At 36.8% G+C, this 19532-nt stretch overlaps 1 protein-coding gene across 1 annotated transcript in view; it reads right to left on the bottom strand.

Moving 5' to 3' along the window:
• Nucleotides 1-3442: 3442 nt before the first annotated feature.
• LOC109106984 (glycine N-methyltransferase-like) overlaps nt 3443-19532 on the bottom strand; it is a 39945-nt gene continuing 23855 nt past the window's right edge. The window contains 4 exon segments of the mRNA XM_042774584.1: nt 3443-5502; nt 12523-12632; nt 17403-17545; nt 17621-17734. Coding sequence (XP_042630518.1) covers nt 5331-5502; nt 12523-12632; nt 17403-17545; nt 17621-17734 — 539 coding nt within the window. The 3' untranslated portion in view covers nt 3443-5330.

Below are 19532 nucleotides of genomic sequence, written 5' to 3' on the forward strand. Positions count from 1 at the left end.
TAGCACACGCGTCGTTTTATCTGTTCTTTATACTGCTTTTTGTAATGTTTTAAATAAATTATTGTGACTAACGTACATTTATCTGCCTGTTACACTTTGTATATTGTCAAAATGGTTATGTTTAAGATTATAGGGTGGAGAAGGGAGCTTAAAATGATCTTTTTTATACAATAGTATATTAACTAAGATAATAGTCACTGTCAATATATCTATATTGCATTTTTATTTTTGTGAAATGGCTAAAACGTCGTTTATAAGGGATGTGTTAGGGGCTCAAATATATCTATATAATAATAAAATATATTTGCATAAAAATATTTATAATTTAAATATCATATAAGGGATTTGTGTAGATTTGTATATCCTTCAACTAAAAGACATACCACAACCTTTGCATATGGCAAATACATGGTAAATTTACAAACTGCAGTTTGTACATAATTTATAAAGATCTGCAAATGATATGTAACACATTTACAAGTGATGAATAGTTTACACTTTAGATTATAGGATGCAGAAAGTGTTATAAATGACTTGTATACATATACAAATAATTTGTAACAGGTAAGAAAGGTCTACAAATGATATGTAACACATTTACAAGTGATGAATAGTTTACACTTTAGATTAGGGGATGCAGAAAGTGTTGTAAATGATTTATTCATGCGTTTACACATCATCTATAACAGGTGTTGAACACTGTGTAGTGTGTACTAAGTACTGACTGGTGAGGGTATAGACCGCAGTCTTCTCTGAAACACATGGAGTCTATAACCACTGTGCACCTGATGTGAGCTTCAGTGGAAGGTAAAACCAGTTCACATCACTAGATCCCACACAGAACACAAGTCTGCACTGATGAGTGAAAGGACTTAATGCATTGCAATCCCCTGACTTTAAGTCATTTTAAAACTATTAATTTATTCTTAAAAAAAAAATAGCTTTAGCATAATTGCATTTTCGTGGGTTTTAACCAACCAACTTACAACCTTAACGATGCATCAAAATATGATATACTTATCGTTTACTAATGTTTTGATCATCATTTGTTCATGATTAACAATTGTTTATTGAGATAATGGTACATTGACATTTTAACAGTGATTAATAATATATAACTAGTAACTTCATAACCATTTACTAAGGATCTGTTTGATCCTTTTATAATACGCTATTTTTTTTTAAAGATAACTTATGACAGATTTGTAAATTGTTGCGGGCTTATAACTTAATAATCATTTATAAACGTATAGTCATGTTTTGTAAATTATTAGTTTATCATTATCTAATCACTTGTAAATAATTTATAACTGAATCTACAAAACATTCAAAAAAGTAACAATTTATTGAACATTGATACGTATAGTCATTTTTTGTAAACGATTAGTTAATCATTATCTTATTACTCGTAAATTACTTATAACTGAATCTACAAAACATTAATAAATAAATTTACATATCACTTATTAATCATTTATGAACACATAGTCATGTTTCATAAATGATTAGTTCATTATTTACTAATCACTTGTAAATGACTTGTAACGGCATTTACAAAACATATATAAAATGTTAGCATGTCACTTGCTAATCATCTATATATGTTTTGTAAATGATTAGTTCATCATTAACGAACCACTTATTAATGACTTACAACTGAACGTTATTATAAAGTGATACCAAATATTTTCTTAATGATCACTAATATAATTCATGGAAAGATGGCAAAATTGAAAAATATTAAACATCTTGTGGGATTTACAGGGATAAGTAGGGATGCCAGGGATCGGTATGTGGACAAAATCGGCACTATTAACGGTTTGGATCAATTTGAAAATCCCAACAAAGAGTGGAGCACCGACGACGAGTTGCTGCCGCACTTTTGCATTACCAGATATCTTCGGCTACCTTGTTTGTTTTGTGAGCGCCTACACTTCAGAACAGTTCCGAAGCTACAAGTCATTGGAGTCTCATGTGCAGTTCACAAATGGATGGGTTAAGGAGCTGCAGATCATAAAGCCGGGAAACAGTATACAGTAATCCGGACAAAGGTAAACTGCACTCCGCCTAGTTGCTAGTTTAGTAACCGTTAGTGCTAACAACCATTCACATGTACTTTAAACTAACTTATGTGTTTCAAAAGTTTAGTTAGTAGCTGTCAACCCTCCCGTTTTTTTCCGGGGTTCTCATGTATTTGAGCTCTTCTCCCGCTGTCTTCCCGTTGTAGTATTTTCCTGTAAAATATTCCGTTAGCCCTTCCATCGGACCTGTCAGTCTCTGTGCTGTTGTCCTGTTGCTACACAGTTGCCCTTCCAGCAAAACAGATATTTGGCACGTTCGTTTTTGCTTAACGTTACTTGAAAGCAAAACCTCAGCGTGATATTGGCCTTTTTAAGATAACAGCGTGGTTGTTGTGAGAGCACGATTTCACACCAATGTAAGCAAAGTCACGTTAGACATAGCTTCACAATCTCGCTTAGATAATGCAGCAGTTTTGTAGTACGAATTTTTGCTGTCAGCAGAGGGACAGCAACAGAAAGATGAATGTAGAAATTTTCTGGTTTTTTGGATGAGTAGCCCAGGAAATTTCCCTTATTTTCAGTGTTTACTTAAGCTATATAAATTAATATTCAGATACTATACCTCACTTGGTCTCCGTGGTCGCGCCTCCAAGCAGGAAAGCAGTGGCAAGTTAATCCATTTTTTTTCAAAGGGTGATTATGTGTTGCGCTATTACACCCCACAATACAGCAACGGTTTACCATGGTTGAAATAGATTTTTAATTAATCAAATTAAGACACACGGCTGAGAGGGAGTATGTCTAAACACTGCGCAGTAGTCCGAGTAGCAGTAAAGGAGGCCATCAGCATCCCAAGCCCTATTGCCGGGACACATTACCCGTGTATTTTCCAAATCATTTTGATAAGAATTTTATTTTGCTGAATAATTTTGGCATTCTTCTTTGGTAATTGATCAAGCATGCTTGTTGGAACATTATATCTCCAAAGAACCCTAACATGTCTTATAAGTAAAGAGTAATTGCTGAATTTGTTAAGTTTTAGAGGGGGTGTACTCATTTATGCTGTGCACTGTAATATAAATAAAATTGTTGCGGCTGCTCAAATTGAAAATCATACCCCAACATAAATCATAAATCAAATCATTTGCCAACATGTCATGATGGCAAAATTATTACCCAATATATAATTTCATCATGACAATAAAATTCCCCTGCCCTTCGTGTCTGTCTATTGACGACAAAGGTTTCTTATTGAAAGCAATGGAGGTTGAGGTATGATTATGTCAGTGCAGTTGAATATTATTAATTTATTAATAATTAATATTAATTGCTCAATATTAATAGTCTTTTAAACCCTAACTAAGCAATCCTTATTGTTATTTTTTTAACGGACAGAGGACACAGAAGGAGAAGGTTATATATTAATTTTTGGAGGGCATTTATTTTGGAATTCAACACCAGACCGTCCTGACATTGTGAGTGTCAAAGGACTTTGATATGGATCAACACACACGAAGGAAAATAAAATAAAGCCTTACAAACCTCAATGAGCAAACCTAAAGAAACAGTGGTAAAAATGCAATAAGATGTTTAAGAAAATACAGTTTGAACACTGGAAAAAACAGGTTCAGTAAACTTTAATGTTTGCATACCTATAGATCATTAGACTATGTATCAGCCAGTGCATATATAAATCACCCTGAAAAACAGTAAAGAATCAGAACTTAAAATCATTTTTGAAAGACATGTATTTGCAGATATGTATTTGTCTGAACATTTAGTAATACACATATATGTATGGGTATATTTATACTGTGTATGGTTCATTTTGTATGTGTGAATTGAAGTTTAATGTAGAACTTAATCACACTTTTACTTAAACTGTTTGTATCATCTTGTTTAACTGTGTTTGCACCATGTTCCAAACAGGCTGACTATGTAATTGCTAAGGATTTTTCAACGATTCTTTCTTCAGGTTACAATGTTAAGCCAGTAGTTGGAAACAACTGTCTTTATAAGTGAGCAATTCAATTATTAACAAAACAAAAATGTATTTTTCAAATACATTAGTTTCTCGAACACACAGTATGAATTGCTACTTCCATTTTGTCTATTTTTGCCACACAGTTCGAAACAGAGTAACTGGAAATAATTATATTGATTGTTTTTAAAAAGTAATATTACAGCATGATTAATGCTGTTAGTCTGAATAGCATGGATATACCTGCGGACTTGTGTCACAAACATTCTTATTTATCTGTTTATATTACATAGCATATTCCATAATGCTTTAATATTCAGGGGTGATAAAGAGGTTTTTATGCATTTATTTTTTTTTTTATTTTGACTTCTGTAATTTGACATGTGGGTCAATGGACAAAGACATCCGTCTAGTGCAGGGGTAGGCAACGTCGGTCCTGGAGTGCCGATGTCCTGTAAAATTTAGCTCCAACCCTGAAAAAAAAACTTCACTTATCTGTAGCCTTATGCTTAAGCGTTCCAGGCAAGTCAAGCCAAACTGCCTGAGCGCAAGGAATTGTAGCTAGATTATTAATTTTATTGCAATGTTATATTGTACTAAAGTATATTTCACACCGTGTACCATTTGCATAAACACTGCATCCATAGGCAGTATTATCCTTAGGGGCTGCCATTGTTGTTTCGCGGGCTATGTGATGTCAGAGCTCCGAACTCGGAGTACATCGATCTAGTACGAGTTCACGGGTGGGAAGTCATGGGTTTGACTGCCGTTCCAGTGCACTTTCACGGGTAGAAGGCTGGAAAAACACGAATTACGGGTTGCCTGGAACGCAGCATTAGCAATCCTGAAGACCTTGATTAGCTTGTTCAGGTGTGTTTGATTAGGGTTAGAGCTAAACTCTGCAGGACATCGGCACTACAGGACTGACGTTGCCTACCCCTGGTCTAGCGCATGTTTACATAGAAAACAATTAAGCAGCACAGTGGAACACAAAAACACATTCTGTGTGACATGCTCTCAGCAGTGTTCTGTAAAGTACAATGTATATGTATATTGTTCATGCTTAAGAATGTGTAACATGAAAGAGTAAATAAAAAGAGAAAAAAGATATTGATTCAAATTAAGCATGAGGGAAATAATTAGAAGATCATGTAGACCTCGTACCAGTTCAAATGAGGTACATTTTCAGTTTCAAAGAAAAAGAACTAAAATAACTCCCTGCAGTTGTATTGTCATGCAAGCCCCAGTCAAGTTTTTTTTGCACAGACCAATTTTCACAACCATTTTTCCATGTGAAGATGAAATAAAATGGCAGAATACATGTGGCTTTAAGTAGTCTTTTTAACCACATGAATGAAATAACAGGGCACATCTCCTTGCCCTGGGCTGTATTGCTTGAAGTCTCCATATACATTGTGCTCGCATTTTCCAAAGAACGATGCTCTCAAAATCTCCTTAAAACTCTCCAAACGATGGGGGTAGTATGACAGGCGGAATTTACTACAAGACAGAAAAGAAAACTTTTTAAAAACATGCATGTTACATCATGTACAAACAATTCCTGATACACACACCACTTATTTAATTAAAAACAGCTACAGTTCAGTGAAAACCTCAAGTTATGAGGTATTGAAAGAACCGTTCAGCAACCATTTTGTGTCTAAAATCTAGATAGCCATGACTCTGAGTACTTAGTGAGCAACTTATTTATTGCAATTAAATTACATTTATCTTAATTGCTTACTAGAAGTTATTTTTAATGTACTAGGGATGCACTAATTGTTTTGCCACTTAGCACACAAAATCTAATCAGTCATCAGACAAATCATTCATAAATGTAAGGCTTATCTTTTTATTATTATTATTTTAAATGTATAAACAAAGCATGGCATAACAGGATGGTGTTGTCACACCCCTGGACTCATAATGTTGTGTTGTGTTCCATTCCCCATGTTCTGTGTGACCCAGTTTCTGTCCCTCCTTGATTGATTAGTTCCCAGGTGTGTCTGATTAGTTCTCAGGTGTGTCTCCTTAGTCCCTCATTAGCCTGTCTTTAAAACCCATGTCTGTTCAATCTGTGTTTGTTGGGTCTACAAGTCAGTACGTGTGTCTTCCCCATTTGTTCCATGTTGGCTTTACCACTGTGTTGGATTAATAAAGACTCTCTCGATTATTCTCGACTCTGTGTTCCTTCCAGCACATTAGTGTGACAGAAGACCCGACCAACAAAGTTTCAATTGCATGTCTACCCTCTGTTTGTTTTCCTGTTTTTCCTCAGTCCTTTTTTTTCTCTGTAGTGTTGTGTCCATGTATTCCCTCCTTCGCCCCGAATTCCTTCTCCGCCTGCTGGAGCAGGAAGGACGTTCTCTCGAGGACCATACGAGACAGTTCCTACTGCTAGCTAACATCACCAGCTACCCGGACGATGTGCTCTGCGTGTTCTATAATGCCAGAAGATGTGAACGTCCGAAGATGGTCCTCGGGAGGAATTCGCTGCATTTGTGGAGTGGACTCTGATGTGAAACGGGTCACATCTCACCATCTGCCCGATGGAGGATCTCGCCAGGTCCACTCAGGACCCAGAGCCCAGCCCACCATCTCCCCGATGTGCGGAGCGCATGCCCGAGCCCACCGATGACGAAGAGCCAGAGCCCAAACCATCAGATCAGGTGCAAGAGCCGGCTACAGTGCCGACCACAAGGGAGAGAACCGTGGACAGTGTGATGGCGGAGTGGAGCTCCGCCCCCCTTGCATCGTGGCTGAGGGTGAGCGGACTATGGAGTGCCAAAACGAGGAGTATCTTACAGATTGGGAATGTGCACTGGAGGATGAACTGCCCCCTCTCCTCTCTCCAATGTCGCCGCTGGTCCCATCCGGTCCTCCTTCATCCTTGGTTTCCTCGTCCAGCCCTGAGGGGGCTTCCAATTCTCCAGTGCCTGTTCCCGAGTTAAACCCAGGATGGGCTCCTGTTCCCGAGCCCAACATCATTGCGGTGCAAGCTCCGCGGGACTGCCATCCTCCAGCGTCGCCTTGATCTGAGTCTCCCTCACCTCCGCCTCCTGCCTCCGAGGCCTGGACTCCGCCTCGGCTCGTTGGCTCCACCATGGCTCCTAGCTCCCTCCTCTCCGCCGTGGCCCGTCAGGCTCCTTCATCCCCTCGGCTCCACCTCAGTCCTCTGTAGCTCTAGCTCCAGCGCGGCCTCCCGGCGACATCAGTTCCGCCCACCCCTCTCTTGTATCTACGGTGCTAGGTCGTACCTTCCGAGAGGGGGGAGTAATGTCACACCCCTGCACTCATAATGTTGTGTTTTCCCTGCATGTGTTCCATTCCCCATGTTCTGTGTGACCCAGTTTCTGTCCCTTCTTGATTTTTTTAGTTCCCAGGTGTGTCTGATTAGTTCCCAGGTGTGTCTCCTTAGTCACTCGTTAGCCTGTCTTTAAAACCCATGTTTGTTCAGTCGGGTCTACAAGTCAGTACATGTGTCTTCCTCCTGTGTTCCATGTTGGATTTACCCCTGTGTTGGATTAATAAAGACTCTCTCGATTATTCTCGACTCCATGTTCCTTCCGGCAAAGTTGTGGGACAGGTGTATTATTGCAGATTGTGCATACTGTATTTTAGATAATATATGGATGAATGTTTTTGCCAATTTTGCAAGCATCACTGTGGTTATTGCTCTTGCTCAGTACAGTTAGAGATGGAGAGGACAAATATACTGCAAATGGATGTAAAAACAGACACAGACTTTTAATGGAGGGACAGAACTTTCTCCGGTTTTATATATATATATATATATATATATATATATATATATATATATATATATATATATAAACCATCTTAATTTTTTTGTTTTGAAGGGGAATTAAAGAGTTTTATGGGTTTGGTAAATAATGACAGAATTAAAACTTTTGGGTGACCAAACCATGATGGCAACTACATTTTGTTCTGTTCATCATACAAAGTGAACATATCACTTCAGAAAACTGGTGTAGTATTGATTACTTTATGCTATCTTCATGCCCCTATTGTTTAATTGTATGGACAAAACAGCTGAAACATTCTTCATATATTTAATTTGTGTAACTCAAAAGGAAATCAAACAAATTTGTAATATCAAAAGTAACAGTATCTGTTGTGGCCATCAGCTGCTTTAAGTACTTCAGTGCATCTCATCCACATGGACTGCACCAGATTTGTTAGCTCTTGCTATGAGATGTTATCCTACTTGCACCTCTTAGTTCCCAGATATTTCTGAAGAGAGGTTGGGGACACACATACGAACAGCTGTCCTTCCTGTCTTCATGTAGCACCATCTTACACAAAGGACATTGCCGTTTATTGCTCTGGCCACATCTGCAGTCTTCATACCTCCCTGCAGCAGGACTATGGCATGTTCAATCAGGTGAACAGGGACCTAGGCATCTTTCTTCTGGTGTTTTTCAGAGACAGCAGAGGACAGAGTCCTGCATGGATGCTGTTTGGTGAACCTGCACTCACAGAACTTAACAGAACAGCCGTCCCCTTTTCTGACAGCAGCACTAATTTAATTCTGTACCTGACCTGACCAGTTTGAAATAAAGACTGCGACCTGAACTGCTACCACATTAAATCTACTACATCAGGTATTTTAGCGGATTCACTCTGCATTTATATGTGGTTGTCTCTCCTGAAACTCTGCATGTTATATCTTTTACTTGGATGTTATAAAGGTCCCGATATACTTCAAATGTAATCAAAGAATGAACTGATATGATGTCATTTTGAACAAAATCAGGCCAAAACGAAGATCGTTTTGAGTTTGTTTTGGCAGTTCAAAACAGCTGACCAAAGCAAACTTTCTGGGGGAGTTCGTTTTGCCTCCTATGGCGGTTACGCAATCGGTAGGTGTGTTCTGAAACTCCACCTTCTTTGATGTGAGAGTTTTTTTCCCCAATTCGTTTCTTTTTCAGCGGAGGTCATTCAGGAGAACAGCATCTCCAAGTCACTAGCAACATGAATACACTGGAGTGTCGAATAGATGAGCCGCCACAGATACTGTATATCTGCACCTGTACAATCGCTTGCGGAAAGAATTTAAAGATTCAGAGAAAGCATTTAATTCCTAGAAAGAAATTTCAACGAAGCTTGGTGCTGATGACCCAGAGTTACGCAAAAAGTGATGTAGAGAAACATCAGATGCAAGTCTTCTAAAGCCATGAAAAGAATGAAAGGAAAGAGTAAAGATATAAGGTAGCAAATACATGTGTTTCAAATAAATGTCACACCATACTGCTGCTGCTGTTTTGTTGTTCTTTCAATAAGCAAATTTAAAAGGTAACAATAAATAAAATGCCAAAAGAACATACAATAATAAACCGTTGTTTTTATCAAATCATGACACCACATAAAATATAAAAAGGTGTAATAATTTATCCAGTTTAATAAAATAAATGGACACTGATAAAATAAAAGTAACAAACAGGTTTGTGTTATTGAGATGACTCCAATATTCGTTCCACATCATGCTAAAGTTTTCAGACTATGAGTCATTCACACTTCCCATAAAGGACTGATTATGGAAATAAAATGGTTCTTTTGTATTGCAAACATGATACTTGACTCTGAACTGCTGCTAATCATTATTCTTTCGTCCATAATATTCTAACCATTGGGGCCCATCTCACACCTACATTGCCTACACTTCTTCCTTTCATCGTTGTTTTGTTTAGGGGATATGCGCGAGCATCTCGACACGTTTACATTAATTTACACTCCGCCTCCAGCAGCACGGAGGTGTTGGAAAGTTCGGAAACAGTATACTGTTGCTCAGGCTTTTTGAACTTCTTTTTGCCCCCAAACGAAGAATGAAAATGAACTTCGTTTGAAGTATACTGGGGCCTTAAGTTGTACTGAGTACATGCAGCTGGATAAAACAAAAACTGTGCCTGTCTTCATTTCAGGCTGCAAAGCAACAAAATTTGATTATTTTAAAAGGGGGGTGATTCATATCTATAACCACTGTATAAATGTATTTTCTCTTTTTGTAGTTTGAGTGCCACTCAAAAGTTTCCACTGTGTACAACATAAGTCATTTTCACTCTGTAACACTAAATCACAGAGTTTACAAGACACTTTTAGACACTTTAGACATGTAGAACATATCCGTGTTTGTGATTTTGTTTAGTTTTGGTTTAATTTAGTTTCCTAAATTAAAGCACACATTAATTTTGAAAACTTGTCTAATACGTAAGCTACGCAATATTTGTCAGAAGCTTGCATTTTGGACAAGTTCAACATGCAGAACAACAGAATAAAATGGTGACAACAAACACCACTGAAAGGTAAGTATTAGCTATATGAGCTCACATGTAGAACAATTTAAATGCTTCAGCATGACATAACATAACACTAAGTTGTTAGAAAAATGTTCTAGGTGATGTGATGAACACCATTACGCAATGGAATAAAAAAAACTGTTCACAGAAATGAAGCAAGCTTCCAATCAGTATTACCTCAGAAATTTAAAAGAGGGTCTTAAGTCAATTCCCCTTGATGGAATCAAATCCCAGCCCCATATTGATAATCTTGATGGGCTATTCACACAGAATGCTGTTTTGCCTTGACATTTTGAGTTGAACTCTGACTTTTATACCATGATGACCACTTTGTGGTGCACTTGGTATTGACCTTTCTTTAACCAGATGGTTAATAAAGAAAAGGTTACATGAATCATGTTGAGTAATCATTGAGCATCTTAAAGCAAGAACCAACAAATCTGATGCAGTGCATGAGGATGAGATGCACTGAAGTCTACTAGTAGTACAGTAACTACTTTAGTTACTGACCCCCAAATTGTCATTGAAAATGACAATGAAAAAATGTAAATCTTCTTTAAATTAAATTTTACTGCACACACCCACACACATATATATATATTATAAATTAGGGCTTGATTTATTTTTTTAAACTAATTAATTACATTATGTTTTGATTAATTAATCTAGTGAAAATACCCACAAAACATTATTTAAATATATTTTTGTGTTAAATGAGAACGTATCAAGTAGACATTACAAATTGTAGCTTTAGAAATATTTTAATAATAATAATAATAAAAAAAATGTATTACACATAAACATTTAGGCTACGACAGCCTAACATAAACTATGGAACATAAAAGAAAATCATTTGAGAAACATATAGTTTGTTCATGCAATGAAAGTCATTGGTATCCAAAACATATTTGTTACCAAAATACAAAATATCAAAATACCAAATTCCCTTTAAGGGTATTCTATAGTATTTGAAAATGCCTTATTTTATTTTCCACAAAAGAAAGGTTTGAAACAACACGATGGATGCGAGAGTAAATGAAGACAGAATTCCTTTTTTTTTTTTTTTTTTGTGGAAAAAAAATCAGCACTAATATGATACTGCTCTGTACTGATATCGTATGATATAAATGGGACAAAAACACATACAGGGGCATTTCTGCACCAATATCTTGAATTTTATGGGATAACTGCATTTATGCAACTGTTGCCCTGCATCATATTTGTCAACAGTCAACTGTATGAAATGTAAGATGAGGTACATGTCTGGGGGCGAGGACAGGCGTTAGCTGCGTTAAAATATTTGTGTTTTTTTTTTTATAACTAATTCATTAAGTTAACGCGTTAAACTGACAGCCTTAATATATATAAGAGTTTGGTTCCAAAATGCAATAAATCCATTTTGATCAATTTGAGTAAAATTATTTTTTTTTTTTAATGGCAGGATGAAAATCACTATTTTCTGTTTCAAACTTTCACATAGCATCTTTAGGTTATAATAACATTAAAAATTCTAATCCAGCTTTTGATTTTCAAAGATTTCTTATAAAATGTTATAATTTTCCCCCCAAAATGCAATAAATCCATGACACTTTTTTTTTTTCATTGAATCAATATAAAAGTAATTTTTCATATTAAAACTGTTAAAAATACACAACATAGAAAGTTGATCCACATATGACAGGCTTATGACACACACACACACACACACACACACACACACTACCAGGGAGATTTTTAATGTTTTTTTAAAGAATTCTCTTCTGTTTACCAAGCCTGCATTTATTTGACTGGTAGTGTATAGATAGATATATAGATAGATTATTATGTATAGTACAGTATTATGTGAAGCACTCGTATAGTTTGTATTTTTTATTTTTTTATGTATAGGTAAACATTTATATATAGTATATTTATAGTCAAAATCTGTCAGTAGGTTAGTTGTGCATAAGTTTATACTGTTTTACTTCATTGCTGTAAGTCTGTATTTATGTAGCACCGTGGTCCTGTGAGGCACGACATTTCGTTTCACTGTATGTCCACACATGTAGCAGAATGACAATAAAGCTCAACTTGAACTTGAACTTGAGATAGATAGATAGATAGATAGATAGATAGATAGATAGATACATAGATAGATAGACAGATAGAGAGACAGACAGACAGACAGACAGACAGACCCCACCAAAAGCTCAGGCCACAGTACCTTGTATCAGGTGGAGTCTGAACATCCTCTGGTTGAGGCAGTTCCAGAGTGTAGTCCAGTGTGATCATGTTATACTATATATTAACCCAAAGCAATGACATCAACAAATCCTATTTCAATTCAAAAAAAAAATTAAAAAAAATTTAATGCCATGTCAGCATCAAAGGCTATTTTCATGGCAAAAACAATTTAAAAAATACAAATATAATAAATACAATAAAAACCAGCAAACAGACAAACACAAGTTATAATATAGCTGCAAGCAGCAATTAAGGGGGGCAAGCACTACAGAAGCAAGCCTCAGACCAACTGCAGGAATGAGTAATTTAAACCATTTTAAGATTATTTTATCATAAATTATAAATGCAACCACTAGTAGTATGATTTCTTGGCTTATCACTTTTGACCAATAGGTGGCACTGTTACCAAATAAGTGTGGCATGGTCAGTGTGAGGTGTCAATATGTCAATATTTGCAGAGATACAGCCTCAGATGCAGTTTGGCACTATGCCTAAAATTTGTAGCGGCGCTGTACAAAAAGTATTCTGTTTATTAATACGAAATCCATAACTTCTTGTCACCACAGTCTGAAGATCATCGGACTCGATTTTGGTGAAAATCTAACCAACGGTTGATGAGAAGTTAAAAAAAGTAGATTTTCAACATAAATCAAGATGGCGGACAGGAAGTTCGGCTGACTATGGCAAAATCTGTATCTATGTTGTCGGCATGACCCAAGGAATATTTTCTTACAAGTTTCATTACAATAGGCTAATGCAATCAGAAATTATTAGCATTTTTGGAAATTTAATAATTAATGGTTAATGAACGGTTTATTACTCTTGACTAATAGGTGGCGCTGTTACCAAATGAATGTGGCATGGTCAGGGTGAGGTGATAATGGCACATACCAAGTTTGGTATCAATGTCAAATATTTGCAGAGATACAGCCTCAGATGCAGTTTGGCACTGTGCCTAATTCGCTGATCGACACAAAATCCATAACATTTTGTCACCACAGTCGGAAAATCATCTGACTCGATTTTGGTGAAAATTGGACCAACGGTCGAGGAGGAGTTCGAAAAAGTAAGTTTTTAACATACATCAAAATGGCAGACAGGAAGTTCAGAATGTCTAAGGGAAAACTGGTATCTATGTTGACGGCATGACCCAAGGAATATTTTGACACCAGTTTCATTATGATAGGCTAATGCAATCAAAAGTTATTAGCATTTTTGGAAATTTAATAATTAATAGTCAATGAATGGTTTATTACTCTTGACCAATAGGTAGCGCTGTTACCAAATGAATGTGGCATGGTCAGGATGAGGTGACAATGACACATATATAGTTTGATGTACTGTAATTATGTCAAAACATTGCAGAGATACAGCCTCAGATGATGTTTCTTATATCAACACAAAATACATAACTTTTTGCCAGCATGGTCTGAAGATGATCCGAGTCAAATTTATTGAAAATCGGACTGACGGTCTAGGAGGAGTTCGAAGAAGTAGGTTTTCAACATAAATCAAAATGGTGGACAGGAAGTTCAGTCAATTACGGCAAAAATTGGTATCAATGTTCTCGGCATGTTCCACGGAATCTATCAACATCAGTCCCATTACAATAGGCTAATGTAAACAAAAGTTATTAGCATTTTTTATAAATTTATAAGATGCTTACCGAGTTTTCTAATGATACGTCAATGCGTTCGTAAATTATAGCATTTTATGACAAAATTTAAATTGGCTCGACGGCCAAAATGGCTGACATAGGGAAAATTCGACTTGGCATGATGCATCGAATCTAAAGAGACCAGTTTTGTCATTTTTGGCCCAACCATTCAGAATTTATAAGCAAAAATATGCATTTTTCATATCTCCTGACCACTAGGTGGCACAGTGCCGACATGCTGCAGGTAGTCTCAGGTCATGCTTGTTATAACACACACCAAGTTTGTTCTCAATATGCCTAAGCGTTGCGGAGATATAGCCTCACATGCATTTTTGTGTGATTTTCATAGAATTCTTTTGCATGTTATTCAAGAACGGTTGGACGAATCAACTTGAATTCCATAACTTTTTGCCAGCAAGATAATCTGGTTAAATTTTTGTGACAATTGGTGCAATGGCCTAGAACAAGTCGAAAAAGTAGGTTTTATGATCAATCGAAAAAAGTAAACCTTACGATTTTTTTAATTTTGGGGTTCATTCAACTCGCCATGAGCCAAGGATTCAGAGGAAAAAAATATTTTTTACGGTTTAAAAGTTATAAGCATAAACATGAGTGCAACTTTGGACAAGTGGTGGCGCTAGTGAGTTTGAGTTAGAGACTCCAAATTTGCTATGGTGAATTTTCTCACTGTCCTCTATCAGTGTGCCAAATTTCACAACTTTCCCGGCAAGCGGTTCTATGTGCTGCCATAAACTTGCAGCGGAAGAAGAAGAAAATCACGCTAACGGATACAATAGCTGCCTAAGCATCTTCGGTGCTCGGCCCCTAATTACACAAGATTTTCTACATTAACGTAATAAAAATTCTAAAACTGTTCCTGGCAAATTTTTCACTCTGAAAAACAAGCCCTAATTTTTTTCCATATTTCATCAGAATTACAGGACTTTCACATAAGTCTTTTAGTTTAACAGCCTTAAAATCAAACATATTTTTTTTCATCAAACAGAACAGACAGCTAGCAAATATTCACAGAATTGTTTGTTTGCATGTTGACTTAAATTTTTCAACACTGTTTCTCAGAAATTGCATTACTGCACCTTTAATTCCTGTCATGTTCAGGCAGGGAATGCTGAGAAAATAATTATGAGAACTTGTCTTTTTTTCTCACATTTTTGCAGCTAAGCCCTGACATTAAAAAATAATAAAACAAGTGGATGCAAGATTTTAGACAAAAGCCAAGCACAATTATAGTCTACAGGCTATTCTTAAAACAAAATGGAGTGAACTCTGGTCCAAAGTACAAAGTTGGATTTTTAAAGGCCCCATAAAAACAAAACTTAAGCGTTTTTAGTATGAATATGTTAGTCTTGAGGATATCTATAAGCTTATGTGCTCCAATACATGAAAAAAATGTTCATTTAGAAGATATAAGAATTCAAACTTACAGTCTCTCACTTTTGCCAATACGGATAAATGATTTTGAAGTTTTCACTAATGCATGTTATATATGGCAAATGGCATATATTGCATTATATAGGGAGTGATTCAAACAGTTTAAACATGCTTTCCAATGGGGTGAATTAAGTCATGCAAACCTCCACAGCACGCACTGTGTGCTCTGGTCCAGAGACACGATATCACAGAGTGGATCAGATGCATGAGTCAGCACAGACAACAAAATGTATGAAGCCCAATTGAATTCTAGACAGAATGCTGTATTTCAAAGTGCGATGAAGGAATCAAATGTTGCAAATGGTTAGACATCTTCTGCATTATAAACAGCAATGATGAGGAAAAGAGATAACATCGGTGCCACGCACCTGCATTTTCAAACTGTATTACTGAAAAGTATCACTGTTTTTTCAAAAGTAGTAGTTCTAAGGCCCTGTTTACACCTGGTATTAAGATGCGTTTTGGCCAATTGGATCACAAATAAACAAGGGAGACACATTCACGTTTACACCAGGTGTATTAATCAGTCACTTTTAGCCACTTTCGAACATTTTCCTGATTTCATTGAAGGAAGTGACTATGGGCAGGTGAATGTATGGGCTTTTTCTGATCTTTCAATCTAAGGCTGCTATTACACTTGGCATTAACACGCAATCACCGTGATCTGATCAAGCAGACTGGATCATCAGTCAATCAGAACATGATGCGCTTACAATTGACAACATCAACTGACTTTTCTATCTGGATAACTGATCGGATCTGTCTTTCCCGTGCAATATTTAAATAAGTCTGCAGAGAATGGCCCTGTGCAAAGTCAACCTGAAGTGGTGGGTTTTCTTTTGAAAAGTATTTTCAGTCACAGGACATTTTACAAATCAAAGATAAGTGTAGGAGTCTCACTAGCACTCCACACGGGTGTTCTCCGTCTTTTTTTCTGACAGTTCACAAGAGAGGGGGCGGCGTTTTGCATGATGTCGACTTGTGAATGCAGACACGTTGGCTGGATTGCATTAACATTACACTGAGATCCGATCACAATGCGTCCTCAACTACCTCTGGACCAGGACATGCTGATCGGATAACATTCAGATCAGAAGTGCGTTTACACTTGTCTTTTTTAATTTGTATGTGGACAACATCTGGATACAGGTCGCACGTTAATGCCAAGCCTTATATTGCGAAACAAGATTTATGTGATTTACTCTATATTTACATTTGAACGTGAAAGGAGACAGCTGGATATGTTTCTGCAAAATGATGCTGAACGCTGTGGGTTTGCATTAGAATCAGGACTGGTAAGAAAACATTTGACATTTTTCGCCTTCTACCCAAATTTACACTTTCAGTAGGCAGTAGTTTAAATTCAGTAGTTTAAACTCTGGCTGGCTGGCACGCTTCATGTCCCATAATATTTAAGAATTAGATCAGTAGGCAAGAGAGCATGTAGTCATTAGTGGCTGTTTGAACGCATTCAATCACAAGTGTCTATATTACGAAGGCAATCTCTTCGAAACCTTTCTTTAGCGTTGTCCACTTGTGATCAGAGCGACAAAAACGCATCTTAATACCAGGTGTAAACATGGCCTAAAGGGGTAATCTATTAAACGCATTATTTTATAAAACTGTGGTTGTGACAAAGGAAACACTATTGGCTTTTTTTTTAAAAGGGGAAGACACACGCGATATGTCCTGCCCTAATTTCCTGTTTCATTGAAAATTAGGGCAGTACACCTCAGTGGGTCTTTAACTACCTTATAGTAAATATTCTTTCCTTGGGGTGCTTGGCCAGTCTCAAGGATGTAATCATAGTTACGGTGGTCAATGATTAGGATCCCTCCAGGTTTCACCATGCTGGCTATGTTTTGTAAGGCAAGCTTATGATCACTCTGGTCCCCTGTGAAATATGAGAAAGTAGTTAAATAGATAAATCCGTAAAAATATTAAACATATTTTGGTTTGGTATTCTTACCTTTGAAGTCTGGTAAATGAGCAAATGAATTGCCTAGACAGATTACTGCATCAAACCCATCTCCAGGTTTTTTAACATCTTCTGATAATGTTAGCCAGTTGGCCTCCTCAATTACTGAAATACAAAGACCAGGGATCTCATTTATAAAAATCAACGTAGATGTGATCCTTAAATTGTAAAATAGTTCTCAGATTAATATTTTAGAATAGAGTTCAGCTCATTCTTTTTCAATGGCCAAATAGTATTTCAATTGTTTTAAACAATATAAATCAAATTATATTTATGCAGTTTTGCTGATAAGGTGAACATCTTTTAGCTATTTTAAGCCTATATTACATATTGCAGTGTAAATACAATTGTCTGACTCGGCGCATCACTGACACAGTATTTTAAAAAGGAAACATGCAAATTACCATTTTCTTAAAGTTGTATCCTTCAAATACAATGGGATTTTTCATAATGTTGTGGAGATGCCTACAAACGACATCAACACCTCCGTGCAGCTGTGGTTGTACAGTAAGCTATTATCACTGGACCTATCCAAGCCAGACAATGGACTGTTTGACCACTAAATCCAGCAGTATCTGCCATAATATCGAAGTAAATGCACAGCATTGATTATTGTTCTCAAATAACTAAACTAAACTAAAAATATTTTCTCATAACATCTGCAGTTTAGTTTAAAGATGGATTATTTGTGCACCTATAGCACTCCTCGCTGTCATTAGCATGCCACAGGAAAAGTGATCAAGTGCATCCACTATAAAAATGTCTAAATTCATTTCATTTTTGTTTAACTTCTGTGTAATGATTTTATGTAATTTCAGTGCTTATTTCCATTAATGAGAGTTGAATATTTTATGTAAATGTGTATATATCGAAATGAAAACAAGAGTTTAAAATCATTGTTTACTTCATTACGTTTATCACTCCAGGAAAATGAGTACATACGCATGGTCTAGAATGTCCGTACAGTGCGTACATATTTAGGCCAATTTTATTTTTTTATTAATCCCGATATGTGCACAGAAAATTGCCCATTTTGTGCATACGCAATGTTTATATATAAGACCCCAGACCATGAAGAAACATTTAACTGATTCTCGCATAACAGTAAAGTCAACCACTCAAAACAGAGATCTCCACTTACCTAGGCCTGTCATATCGACTTATCGCACAATATACTGTAGGTACATGACCCCCCCCCCCCCCCCAAAAAAAGTTTTTGGTGACGCAATATATTGTCCATTATATTTACATAAAAATTAATGTTACCATGTTTTTGGCATTCCACTTGCTCCTGTGTCTTTCGCAGCTTCTCGTATATAATGTGGTGTAGTTGGTGCTAGTACAAATTTAAAGGGGTCATATGATGCGATTTCAAATTTTCCCTTCTCTTTGGAGTGTTACAAGCTCTTGGTGAATAAAGAAGATCTTTGAAGTTGCAAAGACTAAAGTCTCAAATCCAAAGAGATATTCTTCATAAACGTTAACACTCGTCCACGCCCCCTTGAAACACCTTGTTCTAACATGCCCCCACATATCTACGTCAGTAAATGGGAAGATTTGCATAACGCCGCACAGATGTTCACGCAAAGAAAGAAGGCATACCTTTTATTGTCGTTGCAGTATTGTTATTGCCGCCGCCACCATGTCGTATAGACGCTGTGAAAGCGAAACTACTTTGTATGGCCTTCCAAAAGAGGTTGATATCTGCTTCGTCATGCCTGGAGCTGATTCGTGCTGGTCGCTGAGGAAATACATCAACTTTGCACTGTGGATTGCCGAATCGGCTTTCAACCATGGATGATGCAGCATCCAGCCCGGGGTCATCACATGTGGTTGCTGCAAGACCAAGGTACGCTCCTTCGTAGAATCCGCCTGCTACACAATTCTCAAGCCACCCGCCTCT

The sequence above is a fragment of the Cyprinus carpio genome, chromosome A17 (assembly GCF_018340385.1).
Source record: "Cyprinus carpio isolate SPL01 chromosome A17, ASM1834038v1, whole genome shotgun sequence".
Lineage (NCBI taxonomy): Eukaryota > Metazoa > Chordata > Actinopteri > Cypriniformes > Cyprinidae > Cyprinus > Cyprinus carpio.